Source organism: Micropterus salmoides, unplaced genomic scaffold (genome assembly GCF_014851395.1).
Source record: "Micropterus salmoides isolate LMB-PRFRI ecotype aquatic unplaced genomic scaffold, ASM1485139v1 Ms_hic_scaffold_4200, whole genome shotgun sequence".
NCBI classification, from domain to species: domain Eukaryota; kingdom Metazoa; phylum Chordata; class Actinopteri; order Centrarchiformes; family Centrarchidae; genus Micropterus; species Micropterus salmoides.
In genome coordinates this window covers 30,934-51,716 of record NW_024043597.1, presented here as the reverse complement: position 1 = coordinate 51,716, position 20,783 = coordinate 30,934, and the positions used below count along the sequence as shown (strand labels likewise).

Sequence of the window (20,783 nt, the reverse complement as noted above, 5' to 3'; positions counted from 1 at the left end):
GTGGCCCATAAGTGGACCACAGGTGCATTCTCAGTAGTATGTGGGTCAACTTTCATCAAAAAAACACAACACTACTTTGAAATTTAATGAGTTTCCAGCAAAGCAGATGTTGTATTATCCTGCTCTGCAATGCTTCTTATTTCCTTGAGCTTTCAGCTCCAGTTGTACTGTTGTAGTAGTTTTGTGTCTATGAGTTGTGAGCAACTAATGAGTGGTTCAAAGTCAGAAAAAATAAACACGCTGCAAAAATGTCATATTTCTTTCCTTATTTTCAGTCTTTTTAAACATCTTGCATCTTGGGGGGTCCTGGGGTTGGAAACCTCTGATCTAGTTTTCAGCGAAAATAAATAAATAAAAAGCACAAAAATTTTGCATTTAGCAAATCATCACAGCTAATGTGCGCTATGACTCATCATACAACTCACTGACTGTACGTCACACTGAAGGTCAATGTACTCTGGCGCTGAACGGAAGGCATGTGACTCATCATAGAAATAGCACATTCAATTAAAATTCAGTTTGAAAGACACAAAGGAGAGCAGCAGCTAATACTTCATGTCTTTTCCTTCAATGACACATTGTGATTGTTTCGCTTCGCTAGCTTTAGAGATGGTTCTGTGTTCATCCTCCCAGTTGGCCTGTGGGGCCTTGTGAATAAACACATGGAGGTTAATGTCTCATGTTCTTCCCTGTTCTCTGCAGACAGCTCTGACAGGAGAGAGAGAGAGAGAGAGAGAGAGAGAGAGAGAGAGAGAGAGAGAGAGAGAGAGAGACACTAAAAGGAAAGCTGTTTCGGTAAAACGCTAATCTGACTCTCACATCTCTTTGTTTTAGGCAGTGAGACAGGATATTTTCCTACCGTTGAGAAGTACATCTTGAGTCTGCTGTGGGTGAGCTGTCAAGGGGAAATGCTTTTCTCCAATCCCCCCCCTTTTTTTGCAAGAACACCCTCATACCCTAAGGGGCCTTTAGTGAACCTGCCATCATCCACACATACTGACAGCAGAGAGCACGCACTTCCATGGTCCCATATACGTCACCGAAGCGATAAATAACCACGGGCCTTGCCACAGAGATAAGGCGTCTAAGCAGTCTATCAAACAAACAAAGCCAAATGACGAATCTGAAGAGATGTTGTGAAATGACGCCATATTGCCCATTCGCCTGCCTTTTTTCCATCCACACAGACACGCACGTTTTATATATATATATATATATATATATATATATATATATATATACACATACACATACACATACACACACATATATATATATATACATATATACACATATATATACACACACACGTACACACATACACACACACACACACACACGTACATACATACACACACACACACACACATACACGTACACACACACACACACACACACACACACACACGTACATACATACACACACACACACACACACACGTACATACATACACACACACACACACACACACACACACCCGTACATACATACACACACACGTACACCCACTTCAGCCTGTCCTGGAAAAATCATTAGAGCCCCCACCACCCCACACACACTGCATGCAGATGGAGAGAAATAGGGCTGAGAGCCAAAACGCCTGAGGGGCTTTTCATGACAGTAACCTTCTGTAGAGCTGTTTGTATCCCTCCACCTAGATCAGGGAGAGGTGCTGAGGGATGGATGGGAAAATAAGGGAGATAACCACAGAAAATATTAGGCGAGGAATATTCACACAAAGTACAGAGGAGGAAGAAATCTGTGTCATTTTGCTCTCATGGCCTGGAGAGATGGCAGGCTAAATGCTCTTTTAAAACAGCTTGAACATTGAAATGATGATGGCTCCTTTTGCCTCAGCAAAGCACATTAATACATAGCCGAATGCCATTTCCACTTTTGTTAAATGGCTCACCTATTGAGTATTCAATTACAATGGCTGTCTCTCGTTTGGAAGACGGGGCTGGGAACCATAAAAATAAGCTCCCTCTGAGTGTGGAGCTGCAGAACGCATTGGACAGCAATGCAAGGCATGAAGAGCCCCTGTATGGGGGTGGTATATAATGTTAATGGCAGAAGAGCGAGGAGGTTGCTGGGTATTGACTGTGGGGCAAAAAAAACTAAGCTCCTCATCTGCGGTACCATTTTATTAAGAAAGCACATTTTTAAACCATTTGCCTAGATTAAAAAAAAGAGCCCAAGCACATGAAATGATCTAAATAGAGAAAGCCATGAATCCTGGCTTAAAAAAACATCAGTCAGGGTGATTAATTCAGTCTTGATTAATCGTTCCATTTGTCTATGATATGTCTAAAATTCCACAATACAAATCCGCCAGTAATGGTCCAATCCTTTCCCCCAATTGTGGCTTTATCTCTTATGCTCAAATAGCAAAAGCAAATTGTGGCTAATTTTATCGGCGAATCCACTGGCATGTGATTTTTCCAGCGGTAATGATTCCCTCATTCTGGCCTAATTAACTGCAGCCATTAAATAGAGGGAAATGTAATGCCCTGGGTTCCATGTCAGGTAGTCAGAGGAGGACAGCACAGGAGGACTCAATTAGGCCTGTGCTGTTCCCAGGTTATCACACGACATGTTTGCCAATTAAGCGGAGTATCGTCTGATGTCTATGTGCTTTCGTCGGCCCCATCTCAGAAGCCACGGCAACGCAGAAACGGCGTCGCTAGCCTCTCCACCCCCCCACCACTGAAGACACAGACACTAGACTATGCCCCAGAAAGGCAGTAATTACAGGATGGATCGGAGACTGTTATATAAGTACGAGGCTGCCGATGGGCCAGGGAGGGCCTGCTGATGCCAGGTTTCAAACAAGTACCAGCAGGATCGAGTTACAGCAGAATTACCAAGGGTAATGTTTCTGACGCAGTCAGAAACAGACACATTTCAACATCAGAAGCAGGCAAAAACAAGAGAAGGAACGGAGGCTATTGACATTTTTTTGGAGTCTGTTTTGGAATTTCAAACGATCAAAAGGGAATTGTGATCTGACTGAAATAAGATCCCAGTCAGGACAAATAATGCAGCACTCGATTCTCAAAAAATTAAATCTTGCCCAAAATTATAATTAGTCTCATATAGAACAAGAGAACTTACAGCTGCTTTTAACATATTTCCCCAAGAGTGTGTAGCTCTGTATCGTGACTCAGTGTGGGAGAGGAACGCACAGAAAGGCAGACACATTAGCCTTCCCTTATGGCACATTCTGCAAGGCTATTGGAGTCAGTCTGCATGATCCTGACTGTCACTGACTTGTTATGAAAGCATTGCGGGCTGAGACTGATCCATCACTTAGGGGGGTGGAAGTTGGGGTGAGAGGACGGCCAGGGGGGCTGGATGGGTGAGCGCGGGCGAGGCAGCCCTGCTGCCTGTCACTCACCATGCACCACTGCATGACCGCCAACCTTGTCTGGCTTGTGCACAATGGGAGGTCTAGGGCTCGACTGTATGAGCAGTCATTCCCCGCTCCCTCCTCCCAGCAGCCAACACAGAGGAAGGCCAAAAGGAGTCAAAACACTCTGGACAGGCATTAGTCCTCTATAGACCCTGGAAGACCTCACTGCTTGAGGCAGCTGAGCAGTGAATATCTGCTCTGTTTCCCACTCAATCCCTTATTTTGACGGGCTAGGCCGGGTTCAATTCCGGAGAGCAAGCCCTGACACAGACTCCAAAAGATAATCTCCTTCAGCAAACATACATTGCAATTATCCAGAGTCATTAAACTGTAATGACTGGAGGTGTGAGCAAACTTCTTAAGCAAACAGTTACAGTACCACCCACCCGAAAATACATAACGCTTGCAAAATGTACACTGTGGTTTAGGAGACAGAATCGTTCGTTCCTCTCAGCAATTAGGGAGGGAGAGAGAGGTGCATATGTAAAAGGGAGGACTTATGTTGGGAGAGGAAAGAAAAGAGGAAAAAGCTGAAGTCAGCAACAGCAATAAATCCTCAAATGCTGAGCAGTTTCTTCCAGTTCTGTCCTGCTCTGTGGACCCCATCTCTAACCCGAAGACAAGGCTCTGTTTAGTAGCTTTAGCAGTGGAGAGGCGAGGTTCAGTCCAGTGATCATCCACTCCCCTCCTCCCCCCTCGAAGGTGCACTTTGTCCAGGCGGTGCCTCCGAGACAAACTCAGCTGGCCTGTTAAAGGACGCTTCCCAGCAGCACTACGGTCAATGACCACAGCTTGACCTCGGACCAGCTACTCACTTCCACAGAGCCGAGAAAAATCAATGGATCAACTGGCATGAAATGGTGACGCGATTGAGATGAATGATTACTGGGCTAATTCTTATTCATCCCTTTATGGGGCTGTGATAAGTGAGAAGTTAAATGGACACTGAGGGTCAATGAGAGCAATGAGTGGAATGAAACAGTGGACATGTCATTGTGATTTTGCTTTAAACAAGGTGAGAGCACACACCTCCACCAAGACTGCACAATCCTTTGATTTGCTTCTATCAATAATAGAAAATATAAAAAAATATTTAGTTCTGGGTTCTGCATCTCACATGCACACATTAAATGCAGATATATCCTGATTTAGGTGTTCAGGAGTTATTTCAGTTCACACTACAGAATTTTGAAAAGGCATTTGTTAAGGCATATCAGAAAGCCAATGAATAGTTTTTCCCCCCAGACTCATTTAAATATGTACCAAATTTGATGAAGACTGGTTGACATTTGTAAGAGGAGTGATCAAAAAACAACAGCCCTCAGTCTCCAGCCATGCTAGCAGCTCGGTGTACTGTAAAGCTGAGCAGCAGGGATTTTAGCTAAATGTTAACGTCAACATGCTCACAATGACAATGCTAACATGCTTTTGCCTGGCAGGTATGATGTTTACCATTTTCACCTTCTAAGTTTAATATGTTAGCATGACAATGTTTACTAAATAGCACTGGACATAAATGTCATTAATTTAAAATTTTCACAAGATCATGTTGCTAGAGGAAATGTCAAGTAATCATTATTAAACAAAGTTATTACAATTCATCCTGTGGAGGAGATGAATGTTTTATCAAATTTCACGGCAGTCCATATAGTTGTCAAGCTCATAGAGGCACTATAGGAAAAGTCAGTGGATCCCCAAAGTCATAAGGACTCATCCTCGGAGGGCCATGAATGTAATAGCAATCCATCCAAAATATGTTAAGATACTTCCGTCTGGACAGACGTTTCCAACCAACTGACATTGCCACCCGTAGCTCCACACGACTAGCATGACTGAAAGCAGCATGCTGTCAAATATTTTATGGCAGAAATGGACATGGCTTATACTAATAGATTTGCCATGGACGAAGAAATCTGGAGGAAAATTTATTTTGCTTCTACGCCTTACTTTTCAGGAGTCTGAGACAAAACAAAGTACTTAGGACTATGACCTCTGGATCCCCCCCAAAGAATGAATTACTTGTTGCTCAACCCATGGCCTAACATTCAGTCAAGCAGGTTTTGAAAATTGAATTACTAATAACTACATAAACATGACTGAAAATATAACCTCCTTTATGAAGATAACTACAAGCAGACACACAAAGACACGTACTTTACATCTTTATCAAAATAAGCTAATATTGTTAGCAAACAGAATATCTGTCCTAAAGAGGCCTGAACCCATGTCTCGTTTCACTTACCGTCTCGTTGCCAAACAAGATGTCGACGTATGGCATGACCTTCATCAAGGGCTCTTTAAAGAACTGGCTGATGAAAGGTGCTGAGAGGTTCATGCAGAAGATTTTGTTGTTATCTGAAGCGTGCTTCGCCACCTTCAGGATTGACTCCGGGGACACAGTCAGGAAAAAACCCTGAAAACAAGAATAACATTTATTATCATGTTTTCAGCAGTTTGACTGAATCAAACAGCATCATCTGTATTTTGACAGCATAACATGGGCCAGATTGGACTGAACTACTGGCTCCCATGGACAGAAACACTTTCAAATGCTGATTTGTTGGAGCTGGATTCTGACTGAATTTTAGGGTAATGAGACTTGTTATTATTGAAATAACACAGAAGCCAAAAGGGGTAAAAACAGTATTAGTGCTGAAACATTTTTCTGAAATGGTTTCTTAGAACACACATAGAGCAACAAAGAAGAGGAAAAAGGGCAGGAAAAAAATCCATCCAGGACAAAGACTGTGGCTGGGCTCCAAGGCTCGTACTGGAGGAAGCAACATGCACATATCCAATGATAGGGGGAACAAAAGTCTCGTCTGGCCTCTCCTTACTTGGAAACAAGAGAGGCAGGTCCACTCATTGTGTGAATGAATACAAATCAGGTAAGAAAACACCTTTGTGTTTCAGGTGGAAACCTGAAGCGAGACTCTCCTGCAAGCCACACAAAACACTCCTCCTTTGATACTGATCTTCTTAACCTTGTTTTTCAGCAACAAGCTGCTCTGTAAAACCACTGTGTCACAATAGGGGCAAAGGGGGGAGAGAGGAAAGGAAAGTTTCAGCACAGTGATACATTTAATCTGGCTGAAAAGCTTCCATTGTGGGCTACAGTGCAGTTCTCATTAAAGGACTATAACAGAGGAGCAACCTCCATGAAAAAGAAAAGGGTATAATACTGATGAATAGAGGGTGACTATGTAGTCAATCAAAAGTACAAGGCATTACAATACAGCCGTGCTAAGCAGGTGAATTCTGCATTACTCATTCATTGTGTCATTCACTCTCTGGGCAGACATTCTCGTTCTTCTCCGTTGCTGTATGTCTTGCGGGTCTTTTGGAAATGTCTTCAAGTTGAGGCCCAGGTCAGCTTGTGGTTGCTGTGTCACGGTACCATCTGTTGAAGACTAAAAAGGTGTTTTAAATGGATCTCAGAGCACAAAAGAAACTCACTCTGGGCTAATGGCCCATCACTGACCCTGACATTTTTCTTTTGCGGCGTGCCAATGTGTCAGAGGAAGGGGAGATTGTTTTCGGACACAAATGGGTCTTTTTTTTGGTAGTTGAAAATAAACTGTCATGGTTACCGTATTGTTAACACTGATCAAAGACCAGCGGCTCGATCAAATATCCTGAGGGGCGGTGAACTTTAAAAGCCATGCCACAGTTTCCCTAACCACACACTGGCTCTGTGTAATTTACTTCTAACCTCACTACCACAGCCAGTGGAATCACATTCAATTTCTTAGGACTGCAATACATTAACTGATTTCTGAATTAATTGTATCCGCGAGAAAGGTTTCACGATGGCAATCTTTAAAACTCGACATCTTTCTGTTTCTCCAAGGAAGCTGTTGAGCCAACAAGATCTAGACGCATCTCGTCTCGTGATCAATTTAGTTAGCCCAAACTATATTCGCACCCATCAAATATATGGAATTTCCAGTGTGAACTTGTGCAGCTGCAGATTTTAAGTAACAATCCAATCTACACGTAAAAACCTTTTTGTCTGCGTTTGAAGTCAAAGTAATGCTGCAGGAATCTCGTTCATAAAATTCATAGAGGCCATTTTTTCCACCAGGCTCCAAATGCTGTGACTCCAGTGGCTTGTGGGAAAGAAAAAAAAAAGCCTCAGTCTGATCCATGTGAAATTCCAGTTCCCATCAGTAGTCTCTGCTGACTACGAAACAGGAGAAGTTAAGTCTTTAGTGCCGCGGTGCAGATCATGTATCAAGAATACCAGATCCAGTTTCCCAGGTGTCAGAGAGCTCTGTGAAGTGAGGTGACTATCACATTTCCAGGTCAAGATGATCAAAGCACTGGGTACACTTCGTACAATTTCCATCCAGCCAAAACATTCAATAAAGTATTCAGAAATGCATTTTCCTGGCAGACAATAATGCAGAGCGATGTTTGGCCATGTCAAGCGGTAATTTGAGGGAAGAGTTGGAAAGGCAGGGCATCCATTTTCAATGTTTACCCTAAAAAGAGGAATGACTTCCACTTTACTCACACAAAGAAAATGTCTAAATGCTACTCTGAGATGAAATTAGTGGTAGTCTAACCATAGAGGATCTAACTACACAACAGCAGCACGCTATCACACTTTCCCTGCATTGTATCGGTGTTTTCCCTGGGGCTGCTCACAACTGAAATGCTGGGTGTGATGGATGACATGGTGTCACTGGGCTTAAAATAAAAGTGGACATCTGAAGGGTAAAAATGATCTATTTTGGGAAGGGCATTTTCATTTGCACCAGCAGCAGAGGTGGTCATGGAAAAGGAAAAGCTTTTTTTTCCCAGGTCTATTTTAATTCTGCAGGGATAAGGGGGAGTGTTCAAAGTACTGTGTCATGAAGGTTTTGTTTGACACTTCCTATTACTCAGGAATGATGGAGAGAATTTAAACCATCACCACTTCAGTGAAAAGAGTAATTATGACCACTGCAATGGTACTAAATTTAATCAAATCCCCAGATCTTGGTCAAGTTTATTTATACAGCCAGAAATCAAAGTTTATCTCAGAGGGTTTTACAATCTAAAGACCCTCTATCCTTAAAGCTGCTCTCATCAATATTTTATTGCAAAAATGGATGAAATGACTGTATAATGTGAAAGGGGGTCGCTTGAAGTGATGAACCCACAGAGAATTATCACCCGACTCTTCAGTTCCCCTCAGTTCTGTGGAGCTTTTTAGTGTCTTTCATCTTTCATCAGTTTTACAGCACAAAACAGCTCTCATCAGAGAGCTTTCCAGACAGAAGACGCAGCTGTTTTCAGTGAGAAAGCTCTGATAATCGCACTGTACACTACCTGTCCAGCTCCAGACGGCAGACGGAGAAAGTTAGGAACTAGCCGGTGGAGCATTTAGCAGCTAAAGAGCCAGATGTTTCCCTCAAGACTTGAGGAGACCAGACCAAAATTAAAAAAAGTGAATATCTGACTTCAATTCACCAGGTGGCAAGAGATATGACTCAAGATAAAAGTTTATGTTGCTCCATGTCTGCTGGATGTGTAAATAGGCATTTTTTTGCTACGTTAGAATGTGATAATTTGTTGTGTTTATAGCTTGTTGTGCTGCCCCCAAGTGGCCAAAAAAAGTTAATGGAGTATTAAAGCTGTGTTTAAACTGACATTATTGCTTCAATAACCAACAAGGGTGCCAATGCAAGACGCAAGCTGCCCTGGACTCAATCAAATACAAGCAAATGCACTTGTCACTGTTCGACAGTCACTACTTCATGACTGTCGAGACACTGATTGCCAATGTGATAAACTTTCCACATTTGTGAAATCCTTCAGGCACCAATCAGGCACAAAAACACAGTATATTAAACCTCTGTTTTTCGGTGCCTGATTACCCCTCAGGATTATAGATGTTCCTGAATCGTATTTTATCTTCTCATATCTACCTGTACAGTAGCACCACCAACGAATTCCCTTGCATTTCTTTAACGCAGAGCTATTTTCAGTTTGAATTCAGCCCAAAGTCACTGTCACACAACCACCAATCTCTGTGAATGTACTCTTGTGGGAGCATTCACTTCACTTCAACTGAAGCCAGTATGACTGACGAATTCAAGGATGCGTTCCTTGTTTTGGTGAGATCTCCAGCCAGCTCAAGCAGACTCATGGGTTGTAGTTAACCTTTGTTCAACTCCTGGCCTCTGTAGGCCAATAGAAACACTTATGCACTGTGCTTGAAAATAAGTCATTATTCTAGCTGTACTGTGCCCTCACCCTGTTTAGTACAATGTCACACTCCTAGACACTACCTACAAACCACATTATTGCTCCATTCACTTTTTGTTCACGTTTGTGAGCTTGCTGCTCAATATGTATCTAATACCCAAATTAGAACTGTGATACCACATCTTATAGGCTGCGTTTTAATGGAGGGAGGGCTGACGGAAAAGCTTCTATCAGAATAAAAATGGGAGAAACCTCACAAAGACCAACAGAGGAGAGATCCCTCTTCTGGGATGAACGAGCAGAGAAAAGTAACAATAGCAGAGTTACAAAGTAGATAAATAGAAATACAGTATACAAGCAAGAACCACAAAGTAACTGAAGGACTTTTATAGAGGCGTTTGTTCTAGTGATAAATTCCTTGTTGTCAGTAAAGCCATGTGAGCTAACAGACAGTGTTTCAAAGCTTTTCAAAAGCCGCCCAGGCCATGCTATCCCTGTCATTACCATAGACAGCCCCCCATCATGCTCTCTGGTGCACAGGGTTCATTACACAGAATTAGATGTCACACAGATCAGAGCGCGCGTGAGGCCACACACTGCTCTCCTCCTCAGTTATCTCAGTAAAGCACCATTGCGAGGTGGATCGATAGCTGAGGTTTGGAGCTTCATTAGCTCAGTATGACTCCATCGCCATCAGGACACCTCTGGCACGCTACGCTAGTGTTGCGAGATATATTTTACTCCCTGATCCTGAAGGTCCTGCTGTTTTTACACACAAACACACAGGGACAAACAAGACCTTCACACATGATGAGGGGTGGGTGGAGTCTCTGGCTCGATAAAAAAGGAGAAAGAGGACAAACAAACAGAGGTAAGTGATTAATGGTGTCACAAAGTGCCTTGAGTGGAGGGAAAAAAATTATAAGGATGAAAAGAGCTCATTTAAGGCTTTTCATTTCAAAAGGAAAATGAGTGTGGAAAAAAGCTACAAAGTAAGTGGGATTTTCACAACGCTAATGGTGTTTTGTTTGCATCGAAACGGCCACTTGGTTTCATTTAAAAACAAGTTCAATTAAACCAACAGAGAAGATAAATGTGTAACAACCTCGCGACATGATTCAGCATTCCCTGCACTTTTAGGATGTTTGATCTGACTGCAAGGCAATCCAACCACGCTGATAGCATCTGCCTCTTCTTCTTCGCTCTTCCATTAAGAATCATGTTCTGGTGAAGCTTATCAGACATCTAGGAATTCATCCACTTCTTCTGAGGGAGCTGGAGGGAGGCCAACTGTACTGGAAACAGAAGGGAGGGCTGTGCTTTTAAAGCCCGCTTGGAGATGAGGAAAAGGGGGCTATCATGTCAGCCAGGATCTCTAGGGCAACATAAATGTGCCACAAACGTTGGATTTAACAACTGGGCAGAGACATCACTTACAAACTGCTGTGGTATTTAATTCTAAAATATTTTCTCTGGTTTAAATATTACCTGATTTTTAAGCTAGCGGATATTTCCCCCCGATGTCATGAAGGTCTCTTGTGGTGTACGTGAAATATAGAGATGCAGCAAGAAGGTTGCGGCGATAACCAAACATACCTGGCCAAGGTCGTCTTAATGAGTGTGGATAAAACAAGGCATTAGAGTCAACCACAGAACACTTGAGCGGAGCGTGTGTCACATTACCAGCCTGCAATTTGTACAACCATCAGAGACCATAATTACATTAACCTCAGACGCCTACACTGTGTAAAGTAATGGAGGGAGAAAAAAGGGGAAAAAAGGTTTTTAACCCCAACTTGAGGTTAAGGGTTTGTTGGCATCAAAACATTGGATGAATTGGTTTGATTTGAGTAGTATCTCACTAGAAGTAATTTGAGATCAGCTTCAGGGTCTCTTCAAATGGCTGCCTTTTGCTCTCCTGTTAAGCTCTACAGTTTCAAAAAATGTGTTGGCCAGGGGAAGAGGCCAGCCTGAGCGGGAGAGCGGGATGCCAAGGAATGTACTTAAGATCTAAAACAGACAGGATTTAAAGCCAAGAGCATTTAAATGCCAATACTAATCCACAAAATAATTCACCGCATAGCACATACTGACTCTCCCTTACAGATACCATATGTTACCTCTGTAAGGAGATGAAATGGAAAAAAAAAAAAAAAAAAAAAGCATGCCAGAGGAGGTGCTTTCTTCTCCTAAAACTGTTATCTTGGTAATGAAAAAGGAAACTATGCTACTCTCTCTCTCTCTCTCTCTCTCACTTCATGTTCTAAAGCTAGTCTATATTTCTACACTCTCTGGTTCCTACTGTTGTTCTTGCCTCCATCATTGGGAGATTAGCCCAGAACAAACTGTTTGGTTTGCAGGGAGTTAAAATTTGCTAATGCATACACTCTCAAGTGTCCTTGTCTGCCACACTGCACTTAATTAGCATTTTAGTGCGAGCAGTTCTCTCTCCTTCAGTACCTCTGAAGGGGAAACATCACTCCGACTCACACAAACACACACATATAGGCTTATGTTGAGCTCCTGTAGTTTCTTACATGATTTGAGAACAGGATGGGGAATGGAAAAGGGGGTTTGGTGGGGGTTGATGGAAAAATGGGATAAAAGTCTGCAATGTGAAAACAGATGTCGGGGTTTCAGAGTTGTCTCTTCTGAACTGGCTTGAAAGAACGTATTAATATATGGGTCAGATGTATAAAGCAGAGGTTCAGTGTCGGAGTGTCAACACTGCAAAGAGGTTTCTGATTTCAGTGACTCAGAGGTTGTGCACAGACAGAAACCAAATCTTAGACATTCCTGCTGCTGGGAAGTGAACATTTCCAAATGTGCCACTCTGTGGATGTAAATGAATTAGTGCACTTAAGTTGAACACTAAATGAGGAACCGAGGAGACAATCTTTCACTGTTCATAGTTGCTCCGTTGAAAGCTAGCGCACCAGGTTGGAAAATTACAGGTAATTGCTGAAGCCATTGAATCCAGTTTGGTTTTGGTTGAAAGACTAAAATAACAAAGCTCTGATTGCTGGAAAGACAAGGGCAGGGAGCTGGGAGGCCCTGTTGCTAAGAGTTAATTTGATACATATTTCTCCCCCTTGAAATGTCTGAGGTACTGGCAAGAGACGGCGCAAAAAAAAGAGTGAGAGGGAGGGTGAGACCCCCGCTCTCCCTGCAAATACTATCCATCTGCCATATTACATTTAACCAGCATGAGAAGCTAAGGGAGCGCCCTTGCACAATATTGTGTGAAGGCTGTCAAACTCAATGCAGGAGCTCGGTGCCCACTGCTCAGAGCCGAGGACATGGGCCACTTAAATTCAGTCTAATAATAACTTCTGACTGTGTGCGCTCAGAACCAGCAAAATAGGAGGACACGTGGAAGAAAAGGAACTTTTAATTATTCATGCCTGTTTAAAAAAATAAAAAAATAAAAAAATAATCCTGTAATTGAAACTTTAATATGATGGGACCCGGATGAAAACACCAAGCACTATCAGCAGCATTTTTCCCTAATCGCCAAATTGGAATTTAAAATGAGAAGACAGAGTAAAAGGTTGTAGGAGATTTTTTGGGTGCAAACAAAAATATCTTTTGCCAAACATCTGCGAATACTTGCTGCTGGTGTCTTTAAAGTCCTGCTTTTTGTTGTTTTAATGGGGTGATCTTTTATATAATTCTAATTGGTAAAGTCATTAATGATTTCACAAATTCAAAAGGGGTACTCCAGAGGTTTATCTCTGTGAAGATTCTCAGTCATCCAGGTCATAGTTATCCAACGAAGGTTAAAGTCAAGGGCAACTGGACTTGGTTGAAGAGGTTTAGTTTTGCACTTTCATAAAGTTGGGGGACCGCTATTATTGTTCAAGCTCTAAAAATCCACCACTGTGTCTTTTCATTAAACCCTGCCTACCAACATAGGCTCTCAGTTAGCTTGTAGTCTCCAAACCCAAGCTGAGAAAATAACCCCTGATGACATCATCAAGGGTTATTTTCTCAGCCTTTAAAAAGCTTTTCCAGAGCCACAGAAGACATTATACTATAAACTGTTTGCACTACTAGTAGACTGACCTTAATGGGTAAAGTAATTCTGATCTTGTAAATGATAATATCTATCTTATATTATGAATTATGTTGGAAAGGACACTCCTGAAATGCAGTTACATTTTACAGACTTTCTATCATCTATAATCAAACAGAACTATAATCAAACTAGCACTGCATTTTCACTATCAATTCATTAGTCAATTGTTTAGCCTATAGAAAGTCAGGAAATAGCCTGAAAAATGCTAGATACAATATCCATGTGCAATATCGTATAAGTATTGTGTTTTGTTTGTCCAACAATCCAAAATCCAAAGATATTCAGTTAACAATCATAAAAAGAAGAGAAAAACAAAACATTACACACTGGAGAAGGTAAAATTGTGAATGTTTGGCATGTTGGCTTGATAAATAACTTGAAAATGGTTGATGATGAAAAAACTGTTGAAAATATTCTGTCAACTAATGAATTACTTGTGTTAGTGCTAAATCAACACATTCTCTCTTGAACTTAGTACCTGCTATATCTAAAATTATAAAATCACACTGAGCTAACAGTGGACAGAGGATCTTTGGACCTCAGTGACACAACACGGTGCTAACACTCACTACTCGTGTTGCTGCAGCACTAAAATCAAGCTCAGAAAAATCAATTGCCTGGAGGCAAGAAGTGTGAACTTTCATACCCTAAGCCCAATTTCCTTGAAAGTGGAGGTCCTAAATCAAATCAAGCCAAGCCAATGCACCGTGGAATTATGCAAAAAATGACACAGCTATATAAAATGACAACTGGTAAGAAATACCGTCAAGGCTAGGAAACTTTAGAGCTTGTTTATTCACTCCACATGTTTTTATCTTTCTGGTGCTGTGATGATGTCAACTCTGATTGTCTTTGTTTTTATTCAGGCCAAGAGGGAGAAACATTGAGTGCACACAGATGATATAAACAAACAAAGAGGAAGAGCAGGAACAGTGCCCTCAACAGAAAGTTTACTAGTCTTGTAAATGCAAGAAAAAGTTCTGTAAAGACTCTCTAGTTGCAGTGGTATTTTGATTGTTAAGAAAAGGGGTCACTTTTTACTAAATCTCTTACAATTCACTGCTGAGTGAAGAGTACTTCCCTACCTGTGCACAGCTAATCACAGCTGAAATACCTCAGCAGGGCTTCAAAGTCTTAGTGATCAAAAGAAAAACAAACGGCAGACGGAAAGACACTGAAGGAATGTTCAACTTTTTAAAGTGAAAGCATGACAATGCCATTAAAAGTTGCTGTACTTATATGCTGTCTGAATTATTGTGAAACTTATTTCTCTCCACTGGCCTAAACAAACATATACCTCCGTCAAAGCACTCACTTATTATTAGTGTAGTATACTAAGAACTTCTCCCTCTTGGGAATAGCATCTCAGGCTAAGGTGGATATTATCACGGCTAGAAAATAAGATTCTTTTTTATGCATCAAACAAAACCTAAAAATCCCCAAATTCAGATGCTGCTGGTAGACGTCAGGGTTGTTTGCCAAAAGCACAAGTAACAGGGTGAAGCAATGTGTTAGACGTTAAATCAAAACTGTTCAGAGGCATTAGCACGTCGCTTGTCTTTGATAATTCAGAGTTCAAGACGTATTCGCCGCAATGTGGTTAATATTGCCTCACTATAGGCTATAGGATGATTTATCTACACCAGGGACTTGTTTCATAAAGATAAGTTATGCTTATGTACAGGGGGAAACCAGTCATATTCTACTCTTAGACTAGTCTAATACAAGGTAGCTGCCCTACCCCCAGGCTGACTCAGGGCTAAGAAGCACTATGTTTCCATGATAACAATGACACTTGCTGACCCCCCTTTTTTGGTCTGGCATTGTTACATTGGTTTAAAAAGTTATGAGACAAGTTTCCATGCAGATTCAGCGCACATTTTTAAAGAATGCTCAGAGAATCTGCAAAAGAAAATGCTCATTAATGCAGGTTTCAAGTTAAGTTGGCTGGCAACTCACATGCCTCGTCTGTTTCCATTGCACTCGCGCATTTTGCTTTTATCAATACATCAACATTTCCACCTCAGCAAAGCATAAAGACTTTTCTTTCCCCTCCAAATGATCTGTGTTTCCATTCATTTTTTTATGCACAAACTGAAAATCCTCAAAACAGGAGCATGGAAAGGCACCTTTTGTCCAAAATCCTCCACTACTCATTCACTCAATAAACACTAAATACTTTACTCTATGGTGGGAAATAAAATTGAGATTTTAGACACATGTATCATCACTGACTGGTGGAGTACTGCATAACAGTAATTTACACAAATTCCAAAAACACTGCATTGTGGGATTTTTTGTGTGTATACTACATACATTTCAAACTTAAAATCACTCAAATAGAATGAAAAGTAAATATAGTGATCTATGTAGAAAAGAGGTACTTAACGTTTTAATTGACCAAGAATGCACAGCAAGTAAGTCTTAACTGGAACAGCAAGAGAACTTTGTGCAAGTGATTAACTTAAACATCTATCTGACTTTTTGTTAGATCTGAGCCACAAAGGCAAAGTCTTTCTTCATGAACCTCTAATTCCAGGTAAATATTTCAGCACTAAACCACTAGCCTAAAGTGGGTATAACTCTGTTTGTGATCCCAATATTAAGCAATTTAAGATACATGTTCTCCTGTCTGTGTGGATTTAAAACCTCTTTAGCCATGACCACAGAGAAGACCAGTCACTCTCCCGCCTGATATAATATGATGAGAGCCTCTCAGACAGACAGGAGAGTCATCCTCAGCTTCTACAGCCACATTCATTTTCCCCAAAATTTCAAAGTGCTTGAGATATATAAGTGGAGCAGCCTAAATGAAACGCACAGTATGTGGAGTGCTACATAGGGCACATGTGAATTATCCCTAAATAATATACTGAATGGGCCGGAGAATTCTCCTCTTCAAAGACAAAGAAACATCAACCATAATTTGGTATCCAACATGTCAGTCTGGTTGAAGAGTATCCATTACTTAATATACACCCACACTTCTTAGAGCTTAGCCACAACATGAAAAATTACCACTTAGGGGAAAAATAAACGTATAAAGCTGGTCTGTAGAGCGGGAGGTGGAAGGTTGCCTTCTAATTGCTGGAGGGGAGAAAAACCATGTTAGAGTAAACAAAGTCTGATCGATGGTGGGGATTATATCAGAAAGATCCTTTGGCCTTTGGCCAAGACGAGCAAACACACTGGTCTCTGTCTCTGCTACAGATGGAAAAAATAGCCAAGGCAAAAAGCTGGTGAGTTAAAAGCATTATATTTCACAGAGGGGGGAGCAGATAGAGCGTAGTACAATGCCAGATATGACATGTAGCCAACTATATCACGTCTTGGCTATTTGTATCAGACAGAAATGCCAGTAGATAAGAGAGCAGTGTTGTGAGTTTGATGGAAGGCTGTTCCGGCTGGGGGCTTAGCTTTAGGTCAGGTTATACTCCCACGACGCTGCAGTGCTGTGTGTGAAACCTCTCCATCACCACACGCACAAGTTCAACGCGCTGTTAGCTGGTCACGGCCGGGAAGAAATGTATTCTGTATACTCGCGGCTTCAATGTGGCAATTGCAATTCACATAAGCCACTTAAGGAAATCTGCAGAGGGAGAAAAAAAGGTATAAAACTGAGAGGGGCTTACGAGTTATTGGAGCCTCTTAAACACGGAGGCTCCTCATCAGGCAGGGTTTCCTTTCTTCACCAAGGCTTGTAAATGAGTTCACTCCATTGCCTTTAAAGCCCCTGTAAAGGTATTAAATCTGAACATAACACAATTCATTACCTCTGTCTGAAACATGTTTAACTTGAAGACGTAATATGAGCGAAAGTGCTTGGGATTTTTAAAAAAAGGAAGCACGTTAGTATGTGCAAAATGTAAGCTATTCTGTCTGGGATGTCATTCAGCACAAAATTAATACTAATGACTTTTGAATCCATTTAGTGACTCACTTCAATTTGTGATTTATATTAATGGCCCGTGTATTGCTTTCTCCACATCCAACAGGGCTGTGTTCTGCTAAATTTCACCATAATATTCATGTCGATAAGCAGGTGACGACTTGGAGAAAGGACTGATTATATTTGCTAATCCCCAAAGAAATTAGGCGAGATTGATGAAAGCGTGCATATACTCCACACAAAGCCTTGGGAGTCTCTAAAAGCTGTTACCATGGTGGTATCCCATTAGAATAACAAACATTTCCCCTGGATGTTTAACATCGCTTCCCAGTGAGCACAGTCCTCCCTAAGCCTCCCCCCTCTCTCTCCCTCTCTCTCTCTCTCAAGCACCTGCCTTCACATTTTCCACTTCTAAAATTCCACCAGCCGCTTGAAAAAAAAAAAAGAAAAAAAAAGAACGAATGCTGAAATATGAAATGCAGTTGCGAGAAAACTTGAGTGCCAAAAAAAGGACTTTTCTTCAAACTCGTAATAACTTTCCATGGGAATAGGGAGAAACTTAAAAAGAATAACACTTCCCCTTGATTTTCTACTCCTACCACTTTTTTAAGCAGGCAGTGAATTTCCTGGAGTGATAAGGGCTTAGCCAATGTAATCCTCAGAGGACCCTTCTCTGGCATGCCAGGAATCAAGAAACCTTTCCCTCTCGAAAAAAAAAAAACAGTAGAAAAAGACAGAGAGGGAGGCAACAGTAGGTTTGGGAACAAGGAGGAGAGGCAGCCAGCATGCCATCTCCCACACATGCTGGCGAATGCAAATTAGCATGTGTGGAAAGAGCAGCCGGACTCGCCTCAGCTGGAGATCAACAGAGGAATATTGATATGACAATGCAAGGGGCTTCCCTGACTCAGACAGCAGGGGCCACAGAGGATGCTCTAATTGGCCTCACGCAAGGGAAGGGGTGGAGAGGGGATGCACCTATAAATGTTTCACACAGATTGATTCATTATCAGTTTGCTCGACAGGCTGGGTGGGCCTCGTAAAAGTGTACCATCTTGAACTGGTAGCATGTAAGTCACTGTCACTGCGGCAGGACAGAATATATCATCCCGACCTTTCACTTCAGATATTGAAATGAGAGCCAGGAACATCACTTGCCACACACCAGGACTACGACTCTTGCATCTCAAAATGCAGAAGTAGAAGGATAGTACAATGATAGGTGACAGAGCAAGGGAAAACATTAATAATTTACGAATGTCTCTGCTGTCAGGATATGCCAAGCTATGGTGTGCGGTCTTTTTTCCCCCCCTTACACCAGATGTCAAAGCTGGCTGGCAAGTCTGAGGTATAAATATTCGCTTGATTAAGGAGCAGCAGCATGTGCAAAGTAAAAGGTATTCTGTATGTATTGTTATGCAAAATATATCTAAAACAGTTAAACTAAAAATCAATTTACTGACTCTAGTAACTTCTGGTTTACACTGACGACCAATCAACGGCTTCTGTATCATTATAAAATCATACACATACTATCTACTGTAATTGTTTGCTTCACGAGAAGTCGTAAAACTTTACACCCCAACTCTCTTCCGTCTGCTAATGTGATTTAACTGACATTTTTTGCTCAGTGATAAATGTGCACAAATTATTCAATATCCCTCAAAAACTAATCTGTCCTTTAAAAAAGAACTGCAGGCTTCACAGACATGCAGAGCTGCTGAAGATCACTGGCAGCCATTTAAGAGCCGTGAGAAAGGCAGTTGAGCATCTCAGCTTCTCGCTGGGTGGCTGGTTACATGTGGTTGACACATTTGCATCTTCAAAGATGCACACAGACAAACTCAATATATGTGAGAATGTCTGGGCGGCATGTGGAAAACCCCAGTCCTTCCTCTGAAGAAGAGGTTTCCTCCCCCTCTCAAAGACTATACAACGTTTGAGGTCCTTTATCTGTCAAGCAGTTGCTTCAACAGCAAGTTGTAAACAAGTTGCTTGGACTGGATGCACAGAAAACAGTTGCTGTGTACCGTGCAGCACTGTCTGCCCTGCACCAAACCGAAAAAGGCGCTGCAAGAAAGTACAAATCAGGAGCCATTACACAGCAACAAATATGACAGGAACAGTGCTGCACATTATTTGAGCTCCAAGACTCATTCACTCAGTGTCTCTTCCAATGAGCATGAACAATACAAGCCGAGTGTGCATTGTGCTGCAGAGCAGGAGACTGTTACTCTGAATTGGGGGTAAATTACAAAAGAGGCCTGTGCAAATTAGACGTGATGGCTTCATAATACGTCTGAAGTGTCAGCTTCTGCAGAAACCTATCCCCAGGCTACACTCACGGATCGACGCTTTGAACTTCCAATTATTCCTGCCAAACCGTTGCAATCACTGCGCTGTAAAACAATCATTCCAGCACTACAAAACGTACAGGATCAATGTTGACACAGTTGTTGGCAACGGCACGGGTACCAACTTAAAGTATGCTTTCATAGCATGATGTAGTTAATCTATATCTGCAAGGAACACAGATATCCGCTTTGGCAGTAAACATAAGTGTATAAATCTTTTGTTTTCTTCTTTTAAACGCAACTTTTGAATGAGGTCCTGGAAGAAGATTAATATCTCTTAAGTGTTTGAAGTGGTTATTAATCCTGAGAGACCATTTGTTACATACAGAGGAAGAAGACCGGAGGGAAACAGCTGTATTGCAAGGGGAACCATCCAGAACTGTGTTCCCTCCTGATATTCATTTGGTGAGGGAATATATTCAAGTGCTATCACAGTTCTATATGATTACAGCTCAGAGAGGACTCATAAACAGAAACACAAATCCCAAACAGGATCTGGGCGTGTGTGCAACTGCAGAGCAATTTTATATTACAATATGACCTCATACTCATGCATAATTTTACTTCCAGAGAAATAAATTACCTTTGCAATTTGGGACACCTTCAAAAGACGCTACTGGGGGCTGTTTGACGACAATATGTTGAGCTATTGCGGGCTCGGCACAACCGGGTCGAACACCTCAGTTGAACCGGAAAAGTGACCACAATCGTTGAATAGAGTGAGACTCCAAGAATAAAATTGAGCCCGAGGGAGAAGGAAGCAGCAAGAAAGAAATGCTTCCAGTAAACACTGGCAACAAAGTATTTACTCACAAGCCTAAACATTAAAATGTCTTCTCAATTAAGTCTTGTTT

General features: G+C 41.6%; 1 protein-coding gene across 2 annotated transcripts in view; it reads right to left on the bottom strand.

Moving 5' to 3' along the window:
- The window catches only part of LOC119887500 (adenosine kinase-like), a 59,069-nt gene that overhangs the window by 24,840 nt on the left and 13,446 nt on the right, over positions 1 to 20,783 (bottom strand). For both annotated transcript variants that reach the window (XM_038698286.1, XM_038698287.1), the window contains exon 3: positions 5,656 to 5,826. In XM_038698286.1, coding sequence (XP_038554214.1) covers positions 5,656 to 5,826 — 171 coding nt within the window. The remainder of the gene's footprint in view (positions 1 to 5,655; positions 5,827 to 20,783) is intronic.